Source organism: Rhinolophus ferrumequinum, chromosome 14, assembly GCF_004115265.2.
Source record: "Rhinolophus ferrumequinum isolate MPI-CBG mRhiFer1 chromosome 14, mRhiFer1_v1.p, whole genome shotgun sequence".
NCBI classification, from domain to species: Eukaryota; Metazoa; Chordata; class Mammalia; order Chiroptera; family Rhinolophidae; genus Rhinolophus; species Rhinolophus ferrumequinum.
Genome location: NC_046297.1, coordinates 41,168,043 through 41,188,872, shown reverse-complemented (window position 1 = coordinate 41,188,872; position 20,830 = coordinate 41,168,043). Strand labels below are relative to the sequence as shown.

The window sequence follows — 20,830 nt, the reverse complement described above, 5'->3', positions numbered from 1 at the left end:
ACAACCTGAGCAATACATAAAGAATCAACAGTATATTGGCATGAGATGCATAACACTAAAAAATTAACTTTCTAAAATATGATATATGTTGTGGGGATTTCTTTAATGATAAGAACCAAAACATATACATAATCCAAATTGCTCAAACTTATGTTACATCTATTATATATACTAATGCTATCACATAAATCTTTTTACACTTTTAAAATAACTGTTAAACTGTATGTCTAAAATTGTGGTTTTAATGTAAAATGTCGAATGATTTATACAAGCGAACAGAAATCTGCAGCAGTAAATTCTGCATTAATGTAAGGATCTGACAATCCAAGGGAAAGAAAATGAAGTAATCTGCCAGTAAGAAGTCCTCAAACCGGGGGTCAGATCATGTTCATGGAAACCATCTGGTTGGGACCCTCTGAGCCACACCAAACACAAATGATCTTTTAAAAAAATATCCTATTCATTAATGCATCACAGCTGCACTGAGTGTTACTTCATTTTTCCGTGGCAACATCCTTTCTGTTTCAAGGATCTTATTTCAGTTTTGGTAGCAACGTGTTCTTTCTTCAATATTGAACACATTCATGCGCTAAAGTGAAGGGATTATTACAAATTCTTGAAGTAGAACCACCGCTATTTTGATTCCTATTAGGTCAAGGACTACATATCTAATTATTACATACTGAGGACAAACCAATACAGCAGAAATTGTTCAGTATTCTTATTTTAATAAACGATTGTCACACACTTTTTTCTGAAGTTCCAAGTTTATGTGCAATTTGAAAAGATACATGCCATTTGTGTACACCCATATGTAAGGTTTGGTTAACTTAGATTTCTCTAATTTCTGTGCTCTATTACAACTCAGTTAAACAGAAGACAATAAAACAGGTTTCATTTATATATTAATCTGAACATTTTACTTCGCCCACTGTCCATCATACAGAACACTTTATATATAAATGCTCTAAAATGTTATACCATATTTTCTGTCCTTTCAAATAATGGTCCTATTTCTTATTCCCAAATAACATGTTTCTTTTTCTTTAAAACTTGAAACTTCAGTGAAAATTATGTTTTGGAAAATTTCTACAGAATGAAATATTCTCTGTATGAATGTATTTTAATCCTCAGGAAACAGTTTCAAATAAAAAACAAAAATGAAGAAATATTCAGGGTGTAATTTCATTCATTTTTTCTTTTTTTATTCATGAATTCTTTAATATTTACAATGAACTGAGCTGGAAATGAGAACAAAGAGACAAAATACATATCCCAGCACTTAAAAAACTTGAAACAATAGGGTTTTAAAATACCAATAGCCTTACCAAATTTTCACTAGAATTCAGCTCTACAATGTCAGATGCTTTGCCAGTTTTGTTCATTCTACAGTCTCAGTACATAGTACAGTGCTTAGCATGTAGTAGGTACTAAATAATTATTAAATAAACACAATTATTTTTATTAGCATCAGATACAGATATTAATTAAAACAATTGTTTAATTCATGTTCATCATTTCATTCCAGAGAGAAAACCTGATGGGTAATTTGAAAACTGACTTGTCAGCCAAATGGATACAACTCCAGCTATGGGACCTATGACAAGCTATTTAATCTGTCCATTACCTCAGTCCCCTCATCTGTCAATGGAAGGAAATCAGTGTTGATATGAAGATATAACACATTAACGGCCACCTAAATTTTTACTAAATAAATAAAGTCAATAAACACACACTGAATATCCACTATATGCCAGATCCATATAATATATTAGCCCTCACAGATTGATCAAAGATATTCACAGTCCTTTTATATAAAAATGCTGTTACTTATGGTTGAACTATCTATGTATATAGAGGCCACCAAAATATTTCATTTGCAGTACAAAAAATATACAAACTATTACCCAAATCACAGTTTTCCTGTTTTATAAATTCTCAATGCACTATGAAAATACTTTGAGTATCTTACACGTAGTACGAATCTAAATATACCCATTTAGGTCATTAAGTTAAAAACCTCAAAAGTGAACACTAGTTGTCTTCTTTTTCAGAGAATTATAAATCTCCATACTTTTTCCATAAATACATGTCAGGGGAATTATAAAAAGATTCATACATTTGTATTCCAGACTTCTTCCTTCTAGCAAACCACCTTGCAATTACTGTCACTTTCTCAATGTGTATAGATAAAAATATGGTCCTGTGTAGAAAATTTTAAGCATATGTAAAAAAATTACTTTTGCAATTGAGGTGATTAACAGTTGATCTGTCTAGCCTAAAATGTCTACTCTTATTTTATCCTAGAGATAAGGTAGGAAGATCAATGGACATGAGGACATCAAGTGCCTCACACAATGTGATGACAGCATCACTGGTCATATTCTATGTTTAACTTCCTGGAAGAAATAATTCAATTGGTTTACCTCAACTGGCTTATTGGTACTTGAGACACTTTGACTGATACACCAAAATGACACAGAATTTGGAAAGTAGTTCCATAAAGTATTAACAGAGAATTATGAGCAAAAGAAAGAGACAAGGATGTTTGGTATGGAAAATAGATTCCATTAACACTACATTGTCTATTCAGAAGACATTAGAAAGTACAAAAAACATCCAGGAAATGCCATAGGCCAGCAACATAATCTTCAGTATAAAGACAAAAACCCACCAGGGCACAGTTCTCCTTTATTAGAATTCCAGGCCAGGGTATTTTGTCAACTGCATGCCATTGCCAATGATGTACTTCTGGGATAAAATCGTAGCTTTTGAAGTATAAAAAATAAGTTATTTGCTGATAAGCAGATAGAGAAAAATTGAAAAGAACAATTGATTTTATGCTAATCTCATTGCTAATTGTGAGGCCCCCATACCAAGCTTATATTTGAAAAAAAAAAATTGTTCAAGAATACACGTAGCACTATAAAATAATCCACTACAATGAAGTGTGAAAATTCCTTTTCCTATTGAAAAACAAATATTGTTTATGTTTTTATGTAATTTAAGTCTTTTTATCATAAATAAAAAAGAACATTGGTTTAGCAAGTATCAACTTTGGCTCCAAAATCAATTTTCCAGAAACACTGATGCCAAACATATTTACTTGCTCAGACTTCCACTTTGATAGCTTTAAGTTGTGATGTTCTGTTTTATCTGATGACGACTTCAGGGTTTTGTTTTATATTTTGGTTCATAAAACTATTTGGAAAACAGACACTACTTTTTAAAACACTCAGAATTTTAGGGCCCAGATTTGAATTACTTAATCAGAAGCAAGTTTTTTCTTCAAACTTTTCCAGAACACATTAATATTTAAATATATAATGTATATAATACAGGATTAGAACATATAATGTGTATAATACAGGATTGGAACTAGGGGTGAGGCTAGCAAGGTACCTAGATCATATCCAAGATAACCTATACAAAGATATATCATTTAGTATTTTCTGTACTTATACGTTAATTTATATTCAATAAGGTTAGTCAAATGAGGAACATCAGACTAAACTCTATACTTAAAAATGGCTAAGATGGTAAATTTTATGTTATTTGTACTGTACCACAATTAAAAATACAAAAGAATGAAGAAACAAAGAGGAACATCAGTATCTCTACTTACAACTAATCCATAATGACACACAACATTAACTTCATTGTAGGTTATAATGAAGGCACTGCATCATTATAAAACAAGCAAAACAACCAAAAGAATCTCACAAGAATGTTAGAATTAAAAATAACCAAAAATTACTAAATCTAACCATTTCATATGGCAGATAAGCAAAGTAAAGCCCTTAGTTACCATCCAGTGTTTGGTATGAGTGACCACTGGCTCCTAGAAACTCTCCACACACCCTTCATACCATATTTCTGACCACTCCCTTACGGTTTCCATCAAGGACACTTCCTTTGTCCTTGATGGATACCAATTTTAAAGTAGTAATCTTTAAAATTGGTATTCTCTTGGCCGATTGCTCTTTAAACTTTAAGTACTTGTTTGAATGATAACCCATTTTCCTGGTTTTAACCATCTGTAGATGACTCCCAAAATTATATCTCTAGTATGAACCTCTTTCTTAACCTCTAGATATGAATATCCTGCTGTCTAATAGATAGCTGGATATCTTACAGGCATTTCATATACATGTGTAAATTCAAACTCCCTATTTGCCCTTAACCCAGTAAAGGTGCTACTTCTATCATTGACAGCATGACAATCCACCCAAACACCAAAACCAGCACCTGGACCATCACTTAGATAGCCCCCTTGCTCGCATTCCCCAAATCCATTACTCGCTAGGTACTGCTGATTTTACCTTAAGTCTCTCAAGGTCACTGGCCAACTTGGCCCATTGTCTAGTGTTTTGAAACCATTTTTTTTTTAGCATACTTTGTCCGATATTTGTTGTTTCAGGCAGCAAGAAAAATCTGGTCCCTGTTACTTCATCCTGGGCAGGAGAATGTTCTGAAGTATATTTTATGTTGTGTAATATTTATGTGTCTACCTGTGAGCTTACAAATATAAAGATTTCTTATATCACATGGAATCTTAAACTGGAAGATTTTCCTAGAGCTGTCAAATAATCGTGTAACCTAATACCATCTTTCTTATCCCATTACACAACTAGTTACAGTAGTCAATTTCTTTACAGAATAGATAAAAGGGAATGAGGTACTTTTAATATAACTACTTATATCATTATGAAATCATTTTTAGGAGCAAAATAAATTTCAAACACCTAAATATTCCGTATAGCAATTACACTCTAGATAATGCAGTACTGTCATCTAGTTCTACAAATCAGTAAACACTCATCTGAATTTATCATGTACCAGGTAGAGCGTGCCCTAGGCATCCTTTCAGTAAATGACATTTACCTTGACATTCCCATTTCTCTTTGGGAGCCTAAGAGTTTTCTAAGGAATCCCTCTTAATAGAGGCTTCCCATAAGATGCTTCATAGAATAGCTCTTTGCCTTTTTCTTGCTAGACCATGAGAACTACTATGTTTCTTTCATCTCCTCAGCATCTAGCTTGATATGCAAGAAAAATTAAATGCTGAATGTGAGAATTAATGAAAGAGTAATAAACGAAGGGAAAGAGAGCTTCCCATAACATATTATTAGGTAACTAGCTATTTTCTAAAATAAACAAGTTTATATGAGGGCATTAAAAGGTTAATATGCACATGATTATTAGGTAAATACTTATATTTTCACTAGATTTTTAAAAAATATAGTATTAATCAGAAAGAATATATGGCATTTCAGAAGCCAAGTAGGATATATTAAGGTGCAGTGGGGCCTTGGAGCAATCCCCGAAATTACACTCTACCTTCTTTAACTCCAGGGCTATCACTAAGAATAGTAAAAGGCAATTGATTTAAAAAAAAAACACAAACTTCAAGAGATCTGTTATAGTCCCACTATAGTAGAATATATACTACTGTGTGAGACACACACACACACACACACACACACACGGGGCTAAAAAACATATATATGCATTTTATGAAAGGAAAATACTGTATTAAAATTGTAACAATATATACCGATAACAAAAGATGAATACAAGTTATGTGTATACTTTTTTTGGCACACTGGTGTGTGGTACATGGACACACACACACACACAAAATGAATGAATGCTATATAAGCTTATTTTGGTATCAAAGCACTTTCACTGGAATGGAGAAGGAAAATTGAACAAAAGAAGAAAGGAGATGTGTTACTAAGAAGACAAAGCTACAGATACGAGAGTCAAAGAAGACAAATTTTGTGCAGCAGGTGAGACAGCGAAAATTCAAGAGAGATGTTGTCCATGAAGATATATTATACATTAAATAAGTCTCAGAAAAAAGAGATATACTTTTCCTACCACAGTTCTTAGTCACAATTCAGTGACACCAGAATACCAACTTCTAAAAACAGCTGGCTTAAAGTGCTAAAGAAAAGCATGATATATAAGGTAATAAAGTGCTGGAGAGACATCTGATAATATTTAGATTATTTCTTTTTTCCCTGAAATATTACTGGTGGCAAACCATAACTTAGAACTTCAGACTGAACTATAATACGTTCACTATTATTTACATAATCATTACAGTAGAAACATTTGTTCTAAGTATTTACTCATCTTCTTAACTACTTACTAAAACGCTTTGGTCTTTACCTTTATTGACTAGTAAATACACCACATGTTATTCTTTCTAGAACATGATTTAAATAATATGTAACAAGATAGTAGGTAGAATTCATCAGACCAAAAAAAACACTTATTGTACTAGTGATTCAAATAGTAAAAACAGAATGTGTTTAGTCAGTGAAATTAGATGAGCACATAAAGGTCAGTAAGGCAGTAGGTAGAAAGACAAGAAAGAACACTTCTCAAGTCATTTTCTTCTGACCATATACTGTAAGCTAAGAATACAGATTGAGTTCGACCATATTGAGAGAGTATAACTGACAGAGAATTGCCCACCTTATCATTCTCATTGTCATTAACAACAGGTCTTCCCTGAGATTTAAGATTTTATGATAATAAAAACTACATGTAATTAAGTGAATAAATCTAAATAGTTACCAGGAGCAAAACCACACATGTTCTAGTTAAGCTCTACCATGAGGGAGGGCATGGGTGTTCATTTATACAAAGACTGGGTGCTATAAAATGAAAGAGACTATAAGGAGATAGTGTTTCATCATTAAATTAAAGAGGCTAACATGAATATAAGTGTTCGGCAACATCGTAAGAATACTATGCATTTCTGCTTCTGCAATCAGAGACAATGTAAAAACACTAAATGTTGCCTGTATTCATGCAGTCTCATCTGTCCTATCTGATGCCACCAAAGCATCAAAGGAAACTCTAGGGAAAGAAAACAGGAGAGTCAACACAAGGAGTTATCTGAATAATATTAATTGTAAAAGTCCTTATGACGACTGAGGTTAGCGACAATTAGCTGATGTCTGTGAAAAAGTCATACTTCCTGCAAGCAAAGAGTTAAAACAACAAAAGAGTGACAAGACACTTTCTCTCTCCCACTCTTAACTTTCTTAGAAACAACATGCTGAGAAAAGAGAGGCTGTAAAGGATTGTCTATATCCAGGTTACTGACTCTTGTATTAGATAGCATTTCAAACAATTACATTCACTGACTGATATCAGGCAACTGGAGATGTTTTTACATATATTTTTTAAAAGCGTTTTGATAGGTAAGTTTTCATTAATCAGAATATATTATAGTTATGCACAACATGTCTGTATCTGTCCACATTTCTTTTCTATGCTATGTAACAAATTACCACAAATGTAGCAGCTAAAAACAGCACATATGTATTATCTTGCAGTTTCTATGGGTGAAGCATCGTGGTTTAACTTGTTGATCATTGACCTTGCTCTTGTTCTTAAGGTGAGAGCAACTTTCTTTTGCAATTTTCTACATCTTAAAGTGGAAGGCCCCAGTACTTAGATATTACTCTCTGCTACACATAAAATGCAATAAAGATGCTTTTGGTATCACAAATCTTTCATATTTTATTCAAACAGTTCAAACACAAAAACTTATAATGTATAACTACTGAGTTACTTTTACCTAATTCCTATGAGATTAGATAAGCATTTAATTGTTCATTTTCATCAAGTAAAATATCATCTGGAAGGAGATTAATTCAATAAGATTAAATTGTGTGTCCTTAAAAGTGAAAATAAGTGAGAAGAAAAGTTAATAACAATAACAATTTTCATAATAGTTATAATTATCACTTTCATATTTAATTTGTGATTAGGTAGGGAAAATTAAGTAACCCTTTTAATGTAATTCCAACAAAGTTTTTATCTCAGTACTAAGAATGTGATTTGTACATTGAGCATTTAAAACATATTACTAATGCTTAAAGGAAACCAAAAGTAGAATGAATATTAATTCAAGAAACATCTCAAAATTTGTGTATTTTTAAAACTTCATCAGAAAAAGCATGTAATATGTGTTTCATATCATTTTGTTACTAATATGCCAAGCATGCCAATAGTTTTCATCTAAATTATGGAAAAGAAATGGTATTCGTAAGTGTTACCAATCAGAAAATTTTTACTAATATTATAAATGCTAAAAAGTAAAAAGGATCATAGAAGTTAAAACCCTGATATTTCTAACTTTTATTTTACCTGTAGAGTGAGACTCTTTACTGCATTCCATACTGCTCCAATAAATTCTTTCATTCTCTCTTCAGGACTTCTACAGCCTTCCGATATATTCAGCATGGCTTTCACAGGAACTGACAATGGTCTGGATTCTAAGTATAAAAATAGCTAGTTATTTAACAGAAATGTACCCTACAATTTCACGAAAATATACAGAAAATAGTTTCAAGATTGTTCTTTTCTTGTTTAAAATTAAAACTATATAAGATTATAAAATATCATATTAGATCATTTTTTCTTATACAATTATTGACATTTGCAACTATTTAAAAATAAGCAAAACAAATGTGTTAAAAGTTAGGAGTGAGTTGGTTACTTTTGTCAGTGATTGGTGATTGGTAGGTGGGTTTGTGAAGCAATGGTAATGTTTTATTTATTGAACACCAGGATGTATTCACTTTATGGAAATTAAGCTGTAACCTAACCATCGATCCATTTCTTAGTATAAAGTTAATACATCAATACAAACTTTACTTGAAAAGGGGAAATTCAAATACAAAGTACTGATGCATCCAAAATTGTTAGGAACTAGGTCTTCCCATACGTCAATTTTCCTGGTAACAAAAGTTATAGAATCTCTCAGTCCTAAAAACTGACTTTGATGGTAATCAAAAGAAGTATGCAATTACATAAAAGGCAGATTTATATATTAAGAAAATGAAATGTGATATTCCATTCAATATAGTATGTTACTAAAAACCTTGTTCATCTAAAATAATAGAATTTCAACAATATTTATAATGTAAAATTTCAGAAATTATTTAAACAACTTAATAATTTATAACATATATCTAAGAGACCCATCGTATGTATTTATACATTTTGTGTTAATGCAAACATATTATTTATATGCAATATTTTACGTAGCATAAAATAAATCAATCAGAGCTTGCTTTTCAAGACATTTACTAAGTTGATGATCCTAGGATGCTCTTCAAGGTAAGTGATACGATACTACCAATATGAGAACGACAGTTGCTATATTTACTCATACTTGCCCTTTCCTCCCAACTTGGTTCATATATTTGCATTCATACTAAATTTACAATACACTAAGGGCATGGAGCATAGATCTTTTTTTCTCATACTTATAATCCCACAGTCTACCACATTATGTATATTAGAAAGTAAAAAAACATGTTTGTTTAAGAAAAAGTTTGGTAGAGATCCATGGAGACATCTGGGAGCAGAAGACTCTGGGAAAACAGAACAACAATGCAACCGTCCTCAGTTAGGTGTGTGCTTAGGATTGTCAAGAAACAGTATAGAAGAAGTAAGAGTGGCTAGAGTAGAGTAGATGAGAAAAGTAGATGAGGTCAGAGCTATCAACAGGGACCAAAAAGCATACAGAACTTACACAGGCCATGACAAAGAGGTTGGCTTTTACACTGAAGGAGTTGGGATATGACAGTGAATTCTAAATACAGTCATGAAATTAATGGACATATTCTGAAAGAATTTATCTGGCTACTATGTAGAAAAGTGACTACATGGATCAAGTATCAAACAGGAAGACAGCTTGTGAGAGATGATGGCAGCAATGGAGGTAGTAAGAAGTGGTAAAATTGTGTATCCATTTCAATGACATAGCAAAGGATTTACTGAAGGACAAGATGTATATAGTAAGAGAGAAAAGCAAGAAAGATGACTTCAAGGTTAAGGTCTGAGCAAATGGAAGAATGGAGCTGAAGGAGGAGAATTGAGGAAAAAAGAAACAATTTTAGACCTGTCAAGTTGAGATTTCCATTAGACACTTAATCAGATATTCTTTTCGATTGTCACGTTGGCAAACACTTTAAAGAATTAATTTGTATGTGTACAAAATTTGTCATTGTTGAAGCCTTTTGTGAGAATGTTTCATATACTGGAAATATAAATATGACTTATAGAGTGGAATTACAACACAGGGCCAATATGCATCTATTAGGATTTAAATATGCACATTTTTCTACAAAATAATCCCATTTCTAAGAAATTAAGCTACAGAAATGCATACAAATAATTTACAAAGGATGTTCAGTATCAGCAGTATTATTTAAAAGAAAAATAAAGAAGTGGGGAGGAAGGAAAGAAATAAAATGCAAAGTAACATATCTGCGCATCAAAAAAGAAATGGTTAAATTAACATTGGATTATCTGCAATAAAGATCATTCAATAATTTAAACATTAGGAACAATGAAAGGTATGACCAAAAGCACATTTTTGGTATCTTGTGAAGTGAGCTGAATTAAATGGTTTACAAAATGAATTACCGACTGTAATTTTTTAAATAAAGTATTTTATTTTAGTGTAATATATGTTAATTTACTTTCTACTCAGTTGGACTTCATTGCTTTTCTTTTGTACATTAGTACTCATAGTTACAAGAAGAAAATGGAATAACAGACTTAAATGTAGACCAACCACACAAAAACTTGCACATGGATGCTTACAGCACCTTTATTCATAATTGCCAAAACTAAGAAGTAACCAAGGTGTTGTACAGCACGAGCACGTGAATCAACAGATAAACTGTGGTATATCCAGAAAATTGATATAATTTCATCACTTAAAAGAAATGAGCTATCAAGCCATAGCAACACATGGAGGAAATTTAAATCCATATTATTAAGTCAAAGAGGTAAGTTTGAAAAGGCTGCATACTGTATAAACCAAAACCTCTGTTAACACCTACGACAAGCCAGGTTACTCCTCTAAGGGCTTTACAAATATTAGCCAGTTTTAACCTCATCACAACCCCATGAGGAATAATGAACTATTATTCAGACTGTTGTTACCACCATTTTCAGATATGGAAACTGACCATAGAGAGGTTAAGAAACATCCTAAGTCCCCCACCTGGTAAGAGGCAAAACAGCAATGAGAATCAGGGAAGTCTGACTCCAAAGTCTATGATTTTAGCTACTGTGCTGTGGTCCCTCTTCTGTTATTCAAACCTTGTGCAATTACTTCTAGTTCTACCAAATATGTAATAAATGTATAGTATTTCTACTGAGGATCATGGTACCACAAATAGTTTAGAAAACATAAGATTTCTTTATTCCCACTGGAGCTAAATAAAATCGACATTAATACAGTAGTCTGCTATCTTTGTATTACGTTCTTGATTTCAACAATAAATAATTTTGAGACCCAAAGTTTATTGCTTAAATTAATATCAACAATTATTTCTTAGGCATTTAGCATCCAACTTGGTACAATATTAATCCTTTATTTCTGTGCCTTGGAGCAAGTACTGCACTTGGAATCAACTGGAGTAAGTTTTAGCTATGCAACTGCCATAAAAATTGAAGTGTCAGAAGTTAATAATACCTATACTAAATGTCAAGAATACTATTCATTTTAAAAGTCATAATGTACATAAAAACAGTCAGAATGTACATTTAAAAAGTACAATAAATATAAGGAACAATGATAATAACAAAAACAACTGGCTATAAGTATAGAAAAGAACTTGAAGTTCACCATATCTAAAACACACTTTCCCTCCTTCTCTATCACAATGAACCTATTGTTTTAGTTGTGCCTTACATGCCTTTTCCTCTGAGAAATTGTCACTGATTTCCCCAAATTAGATTTGGTCCTTCCTCACTAACCTCACATAATTCTGACATAATTCTGTGTAACATATTTAATTTTTCATGGTATAATTTTAAACATTTGAATATTTGTCTCTCCAAAAGTAACAGCAGAACATAGCTGTATGGTATAGCAATAAATGGTAGTGGCTAATGGTTTGACTTTGAAGATACATTCTGGGTTCTACTATGAATCTTACCTGTCCAGTGAGAAATAATCTTTATATACTCATTTCTTAACGTAACACCATTTTGGCTAAGGAAGAATAAAGCCAGATACTCCAGGCCACACAATAAAATGACTAAATTTTGGCCTCTACATATCAATCAATGTTTCTATCAAAGCATTCCTTTTCCTTCTTAAAGAAATTGGAACCTGGTAACACTTAGTCAGTATGTCTGTTTTTATTTTGAGGGTTTGAGTAATAATGTCAATGTTTAAATAGTAACTCTAAGTATCCTATAATACGCGAGGTGTGATCACAAAATATAGTGAATGTTGAATTAAAAAAAAATGTGTTACAGGAAAAGACACATTGCAATTAATCCCCCTCAATATACTCCCCCCCCCTCCATTTGAACATACTTATCCCATCATTTTTGCCACTTTCTGAAGCACCTACTTCATGTCTTTAGTTGTCTGTTGTGGCTGCCTCAATGTCCTGAATCGATTGAAAATGTTTACCTTTCATGGTCATTTTGACTTCGGGGAAGAGCCAGAAGTCACACAGAGCCAGATCCAGTGAATAAGGTGGATGAGGACACATATAATGTTTTTATTTGACAGAAATTGCCGTGCCAGAAGCGATGTGTGACATGGAGTGCTGTCACGAGGGAGGATGAAACCACTTGCCCATTTCATGTTAACGTGTTGTTCAAGATCCATGATTTCCAGCACACTTTAAAACACACTTTCTCTCAACCACAGCTCACATCAGACTGACTGCACCAAACAATTTAAAACTTGTCACTCACTGTTACTAAGGTTCAATGTGCCACTTCCCATATTGAAGATCCCTGCTTTTCTGTTGGATGGCACTCGGCAGCAGCATTCTCCATGTTTTGTGGTCCAACCTTGTATATAAACCAATGGCACCAAATACTGACATTTGATACCAAATGGCTTATGTCCTTCAAGTTCAAAATTCTAAAAATGATAGTTACTTCATAATATCAAAGAGTAAAAAACATTTGTTCACCCACAGTAATAAAATTCACTTCTCATAGTAACTGCTTCTCAGAATTAAAACTCTTTTTGTTTCAGTTTATCTATCACATGCTGTGTAAAATTTAGAGAGGTGCTATAATAAAAGTACGTCAAGTTTAGTACTTGGTCAATAAAGGAGGATGACTTCTAATAAGAGAGTAACAACAAAAAAATTCCTGTGGCAATTTTTCCTTTAACCATAAGATATTTGACCATTCATTTTTTAAAATTTTTATCAAATTTACTGTGGTGACATTGATTAGTAAAATTAAATAGCTTTCAAGTGTACATTTCTATAATACATCATCTATATAACACATTGTGTGTGTCAGTTCTCCTTCCATCACCATATATAAGACCCCCTTTTCCCGCTTCTAGCAACCCCATGCCCCCATTACTCTCTGGTAACCACTAAACTGTTATCTACGTCTATGAGTTTTTGTTTCTTTGTCTTGTTTGATTGTTGCTTTCAAGTTTACATCCCACATGAGCGAAGTCATTTGGTTCTCGACTTATTCCATCTGACATATTTCATTTAGCATGATAATCTTAAGATCAATCCATGTTGTGGCAAATGGCAGTACTTAATCTTTTCTTATGGCCGAGTAATATTCCATTGCATATATGTACCACATCTTCTTTATCCAATCATCTATTGAAGGACACTTGGTTGTTTCCTTTCCATGTCTTGGCCACCGTGAATGCTGCTGCAATGAACACAGGGGTACATATATCTTTACAGATAATGTTTTCAGATTTTTTGGGTAGATACCCAGAAGAGGGATTGTTGGTAATTCTACTCTTAATATTTTGAGGAACCTCCATACTGTTTTCCATTGTGGCTGTACCAATTTACATTCCCACCAGCAGTATATGAGGGTCCCTTTTTCTACACTAGCTCTCCAACACTTGTTAATACTTGTCTTGTTGATAACAGACATTCTAACAGGTGTGAGGTAGTATATCACTGTGGATTTGGTTTACATTTCCCTAATAGCTAGTGAAGTTGAGCATTTTTTTTCATATATCTGTTGGCTGTTTGTCTTCTTGGGAGAAGCACCTGTTCAGGTCTTCAGCCCATTTTTGAAACTGGATTGTTTGATTTTTTTTGTTGTTCAACTGTATGAATTCTTTATATATTTTGGATATTAACCCCTTATCAGAGGCATTGTTTACAAATATCTTCTCCCATTTGGCTGGCTACCTCTTTGTTTTGTTTACAGTTTCTCTTGATGTACAGAAGATTTTTAGTTTGATATAGTCCCATTCATTTATTTTTGCTTTTATATCCCTTGCCTCTGAGGTCAAATTCATAAAATCCTTGTTGAACCCAAGGTCCATGTTTACCTATGCTTTCCTCTATGCAGTTTATTATTTCAGGTCTTATGTTTAGGTCTTTGATCCACTCTTGAGTTACTTCTGATACATGGTGACAAAAAGCAGTCTAGTTTCATTGTTTTGCACGTGGTTTTCCAATTTTTCCAGCACCATTTATTGAAGAGGCTTTCTTTTCTACATTGTATATTTCTGAACATCAATTTTTACATTTATGCACTTCATTCAATATAGTGCTCATACCAATACAGTATTCATGTCACCGAAAACACAATCTGCATTTCCTTTATTTATATTATGTGGCACCATGCAATACCATGGTGCCTTGCTCAGTAAATCTTCAATCAATCAACCAATCAACATCTTTTGAAAAAAGAAAAACTCATGTACCTTCTTGAAATCTTTCCCTAATGACATATCATTTGACTTTTTTTTTCCAAAAATATACCTTTGTGTAAGGTACACATTAATGATTTCATTTTCATTTGAACTTTAAATAATCCCCAAGAAGAAGAGTGTGCCAACCTGTATTTTTCCCTTACATTCATGGGAAACCAAGCTATTCAAGCCATATACTCATAGCCAAGACAATATTGTGCTGGGGTAGCTGTCCTAAACAGCTGAATTACTTAAAAAAAAAAAAAAAAATTAAAAGATAAAGCGAAAAAACTCTCCTGAGACTAAGCCTTGCAAATTCAGGTTATAGATCATCATGGAGTGCCTGCATGCTTTAAACAGTCATAAGCAGAGAGAAGATGATAACTAAAAAGAGCCCATAAGAAAAATCACAGCTTCCTAAGGGATAAAGAGAAGAGAAGTAAAAGCTTGGGAAAGAAAAATGCTTCAGTAGGACATGAAGCAGCTCTATAGTTGTTTTAGTACAAGTTCAGAAAGCAAAAGAATGGGTGGTGAACACTAGACTACCTAGAAAGGCATACTTTCTGGGTTTCTGTGCAGAGATTTGAAGGAGGAAGAAGGGTGAATCCCTCAGAAGAGAAACCAGACATTGACACAATAGTGATATGCAATATCACATTTCCTTACCTTGTTCACAAAGACATCATAAAAGACTTGGATACAATGTTAGTTGTTTGTGGACTTAATGTGTTCTCCTGCCGATGTATTATTTTTGGAATTTTTTTAACAGAATTAATATATGTTAATAGGTTTAAAAATCAGAAAATACAGTTCACAACAAAATAATGCAAGGAAAGAAGAAAGGGAGGGAGGGAGGAAGGAAATTAAAATATCCCATAATTTCAACATGTGAAAAAAAGATATTGAAAACTACTTAAGGAACACCTACTGTGTTTTAGGGTCTGTGTTAGGAACTGGGAATACCATGGTGAACAAAACAGACTCTCTCTCTCAATCTGTTTCTCTCTATACGTGTGTGTGTGTTTGCTCGCACATGTGTGTGAGTGTGCATGTGCATGTGTGTGTGTGTGTGTTGTGTGTGTGTGTATGTATGTTTTACGATTTAAAAAAACTCTTCAGTGTTAGAATTTCAGATACCAGTGGGATAAATATATTTACATAAAAGTTTCCTCAAAGAATGAACCTGCAATCGGGAAACCTAGATACCACTTTTTATTCTACAAATTTAAGATACGTAACCTTAGAATCACTTCAGCTCTTTATTTTTTAGTTTTCTCATGCAGAACTTTCAAGAGATAAACATTAAAGGCTGCCTAAATCTCACCAGAAAATTATGGAGTGGGGAAGGAATTCTGTTGCCTGTTAAAGTAAAAATGAAAAATACAAAAAGAGGGGAGATGAGGAAGGAAGGAAACAAAGAGAGATGACTGAGTAATACCATCTTGTTACAAGTAGTAAAGCAAAAATATGAATGTTTCTAGAATCTACCCTTCAAGTTATAGTACCACAGTGATCCACTGAGACCATTAACATTCTTTCACTCTGACCTCAGTTCCAAAATAAAATAAACAACAACAAAAATTTTGAACTTCCATGAATTTTTTAATGTGTGTCCCCCAAACCAACACTACCACCAAGAGAAATAACACGAGGCAGAATATGAGCTGTAGCACTTCCAGAAAATATCATAAGATCTTGGAGGAGGTTATTAAGAATTTTTAGATTGTAAGAGGCATTCTTTTTCTTGCAGCTGAAAATCTTGCCAAGGCTGGTATTATTTTCCATGTATTTTACACTCAGGAAGAAGGTTCAATAAAAAGATTAATGAGTCAAAGTGGAATTCTAAAATAATGAAACTGATTTTCAAGTAGCAGTATGAAATTGGTACCAATATTTTACCTTTTGCCCTTCAAAAGCATCTTTACACTGTTTCTCCTTCTGCAGATAAGTCCTTACCTAAACTTTGGTCTTAATAATTACGAAAGTTCAGAGAGAAACTAAAAATAAGCTAACCGGGGGATTACACAAAAATGAATGAGAAAACGTTGGTTAATCAGACTGCTACTAGAACTTGAATGGTCACATGTTTTGGAAAGCAAGTAAGGAAAAAGGGAAGAGAGGCGGGGTAAGGAAGGTGGAAAGGAATTTTGTTCCTCATAAACTCAAAATTTTTATTAAATGTCTATTATGTACCAGGATACTGTAGTAAGGGATAGAAAATGTGACACAATCCCTGTTCTCCAAAAGCTTACAATCTAGAGGAGATACATAATTTAAATGAGTACAGCAGGTCTTAGAATAACATTGATTTGAATGTTCAATGTCGTTTCATTATAATGTTGATGAAGAAAAAAAAAACTGATTGCAGACTGAAGCCATTGTCTGTGTGGCGTTTTCACATTTTCACCATGTTTCCATGGATTTTCTTTGGGTACTCCGGGTTCCTCCAACATCCCAAAGACGTTAGGTAAAATGGTGTGTCTACTACTCCCAGTCTGAGGGAGTGTGGGTATATAAATGCAATCCGCCATGGAAAGGCGTGCTGTCCAGGTGGGTGCTCACCTTGTGCCCTGAGTGGCTGGAATACGCTCTGGTCACCAGAGGCCCGATCTTGATAAAGCAGCTTCGAAAATAATTATCTTACTTGTTTCCATTCATCTTTTTTAAAAATTAAAAATACGAGGTGTGATCAAACAATACGGTGAATACTTAAATTAAAAAAAAATTATTACAGTAAAAGACACATTGCCATTAATCCCCTTCAAAATACTTCCCCTCACTTCAAACACACTTATCCCATCATTCTTCCCACTTTCTGAAGCAGTTCTGGAAGTCCTCTTTCCTGGGTGTCTTTAGTTGCACTGTCCCGGCAGCCTCAATGTCCTGAATCATTTTGACTTTGGGGAAGAGCCAGAAGTCTCACGAGGCCAGATACAAGGAATAAGGTGGATGAGGACACGCCGTAATGTTTTCATTTAACAGAAATTGCCATATACCAGAAGCAATGTGTGACACGGAGCATTGTCATGATGGAGGAGGATTCACGGCACACTTCAAAACACACCGTCTCTAAACTGTAGCTCACACCAGACTGAGTGAACCGAACAAGTTGAAACTTGTCACACACTGTTACTAAAGTTCAACGGGCCACTTCCAGTATTGAATATCCCTGCCTTTCTGTTGGATGGCACTGGGCAGCAGCATTCACCATGTTTTGATCACAAGGTAAAGGCTCTGTGTCACACATGGCTTCTGGAACGACCATTTCTGTCAAATAAGAACATTATGGTGTGTCCTCATTCACCTTATTCACTGGATCTGGTACTGTGCAACTTCTGGCTCTTCCCCAAAGTCAAAATGACCGTGAAAGGTAAATATTTTGAATTGATTCAGGACATCGAGGTAGCCGCAGCAGCACAACTAAAGACACTCACGAAAGAGGACTTCCAGAAAGTACTAGCCAGAGCAATAAGGCAAGAGAAAGAAATAAAAGGCATCTGAATTGGGAATGAAGAAACCAAACTGACATTTTTTGCAGATGACATGATGCTATATATAGAAAACCCTAAAGACACCACCAAAAAGCTATTAGAAACCATAAGAGAATACAGTAAAATTGTTGGCTACAAAATCAACATACAAAAGTCCACTGCATTCTTACATACTAACAGTTAAATCTTAAGAAAAACAAACAAAAAAATTCCTTTCGCAATTATAACAAAAAGAATAAAATACCTAGGAATAAACTTAACCAAGGATGTGAAAGGCCAATACACTGAATACTATAAGACATTTTTAAAAGAAATTAAAGAACACACAAAGAGATGGAAAGACATTCTGTGTTCATGGATTGGAAGAATCAATGTAGTTAAAATGGCAATATTACCCAAAGCAATATACAGATTTAATGCAATCCCCATCAAAATTCCAATGGCATTTTTTAAAAAAATAGAACAAAAGATCATCAGATTTGTATGGAACCACAAAAGACCCTGAACAGCCAAAGCAATCTTAAGAAAAAAGAACAATGCTGGAGGTATCATACTCCCCGACTTCAGCTTGTACTACAGGACAACAATAATCAAAACAGTATGGTACTGGCAGAAAAACAGACACACAGACCAATGGAATAGAACTGAGAACCCAGAAATAAACGCACATAAATATGGACAGATAACTTTTGACAAAGGAGCCAAAAACTACAATGGAGAAAAGACAGCCTCTTTAATAAATGGTGCTGGGAGAATTGGACAGCATGTGTAAAAGAATGAAACTGGACTGCCATCTGTCACCATGTACCAAAATTAACTCAAAATGGATCAAAGACCTAAACATAAGACCTGAAACAGTAAACTGCATAGAAGAAAAAATAGGTACTAGACTTTAGGTTCAAAGAAGATATTATGAATTTGACTCCAAAGGCAAGGAAATAAAAGCTAAAATAAATTAATGGAGCTATATCAAACTAAAAAGCTTCTGTACAGCAAAAGAAACCATTGACAAAATAAAGAGGCAACCAACCAAACCAGAGAAGATTTTTGAAATAATACCTCTGATATGGAGCTAATATCCATAATATATGAGGAACTCATACAACTCAACAATAAGAAAATAAACAATCTGATTTAAAAAATGGGCAGAGGACCTGAATAGACATTTCTCCAAAGAGGACATACAAATAGCCAATAGACAAATGAAAAAATGCTGAACATCACTAATTATCAGAGAAATGCAAATAAAAACCACAATGATATATCACCTCACCCCAGTCAGAATGGCTATCATCAACAAGACAAATAGTAACAAGTGTTGGAGAGGCTGTGGAGAAAAAGGAACCCTCATACACTGTTGGTGGGAATGCAGACTGGCGCAGCTGCTATGGAAGGCAGTGTGGAGGTTCCTCAAAAAATTAAAAATAGAATTACCATATTACCCAGCAATCCCTCTCCTGGGTACCTACCAAAAAAAATCTGAAAATATTTGTCCGTAAAGATATATGTGCTCCGATGTTCATTGCAGCTTCATTTATAGTGGCCAAGACATGGAAACAACCAAAGCGTCCTTCGACAGATGACTGGATAAAGATGATGTGGTATATATACACAATGGAATACTATTCTGCCATAAGAAAAGATGAAATAATACCATTTGTGATAACATGATGGATCTTGAGATTACTATGCTAAGTGAAATAAAGCACACAGAAAAAATCGAGAACTATATGATTTCATTGATATGTGGTATATAAAACTGGAAATAACAAAGGAATAAGACAAACAAATGAAGAAACAAAAACTCATAGACACAGACAATAGTTTAATGGTTACCAGAGGGTAAGGGGAGAGAGGGGCAGTAGATGAGGGTAAAAGGGATCAAATATATGGTGATGGAAGGAGAACTGACTCTAGGTGGTGAACACACAATGTGATATATAGGTGATGCATTACAGAATTGTACAGCTGAAACCTATGTAACTTTACTAACCATTGTCAGCCCAATAAACTTAGGAAGGAAGGAAGGAAGGAAGGAAAGAAGGAAAGAAGGAAGGAAGGAAGGAAGGAAGGAAAGAAGGAAGGAAGGAAGGAAGGAAGGAAGGAAGGAAGGAAGGAAGGAAGGAAGGAAGGAAGGAAAGAAGAAAGGAAGGAAGGAAGGAAAGAAGGAAGGGGACTTCCAGAACTGCTCAGAAAGTGGCAAGAAAAATGGCATAAGTGTGTTCGAAGAGGGGGGGAGTATTTTAAGAGGGGTTAATGGCAACGTGTCTTTTATTGTAATAATTTTTTTTTAGTTTAAACATTCACTGTATTGTTTGACCACAGCTCATATGTATGTCTCACATTTATTTAAGTGTTTAACATTATAAGTGTTCTGGGCCTTTATTTAGAAGTTTGGTGATGTTTCTGTGACCAAAAATATGCCATAAGAATTTAACTCTTGTTTATATCAGTTAGCCTATGGTAAAACTGGTTCCATTATACATTGTTTCGCGTGAAGTCACAGTTTCCAAGAAACTATCATGATGTTAAATGAAGACTTACTGTACATACTATTATTATCATAAAATATGATAAAGCTATACTATTCAAATATTCTACAGAAAGACTAATTCAATCAAGCATTGGCAGG

At 33.8% G+C, this 20,830-nt stretch overlaps 1 protein-coding gene across 8 annotated transcripts in view; it reads right to left on the bottom strand.

Annotated features, from left to right (window-relative positions):
- Window positions 1–20,830, bottom strand: part of VPS13B (vacuolar protein sorting 13 homolog B) — a 719,992-nt gene that overhangs the window by 383,339 nt on the left and 315,823 nt on the right. For all 8 annotated transcript variants that reach the window (XM_033126656.1, XM_033126657.1, XM_033126651.1 and 5 more), the window contains exon 22: window positions 8,173–8,300. In XM_033126656.1, coding sequence (XP_032982547.1) covers window positions 8,173–8,300 — 128 coding nt within the window. The remainder of the gene's footprint in view (window positions 1–8,172; window positions 8,301–20,830) is intronic.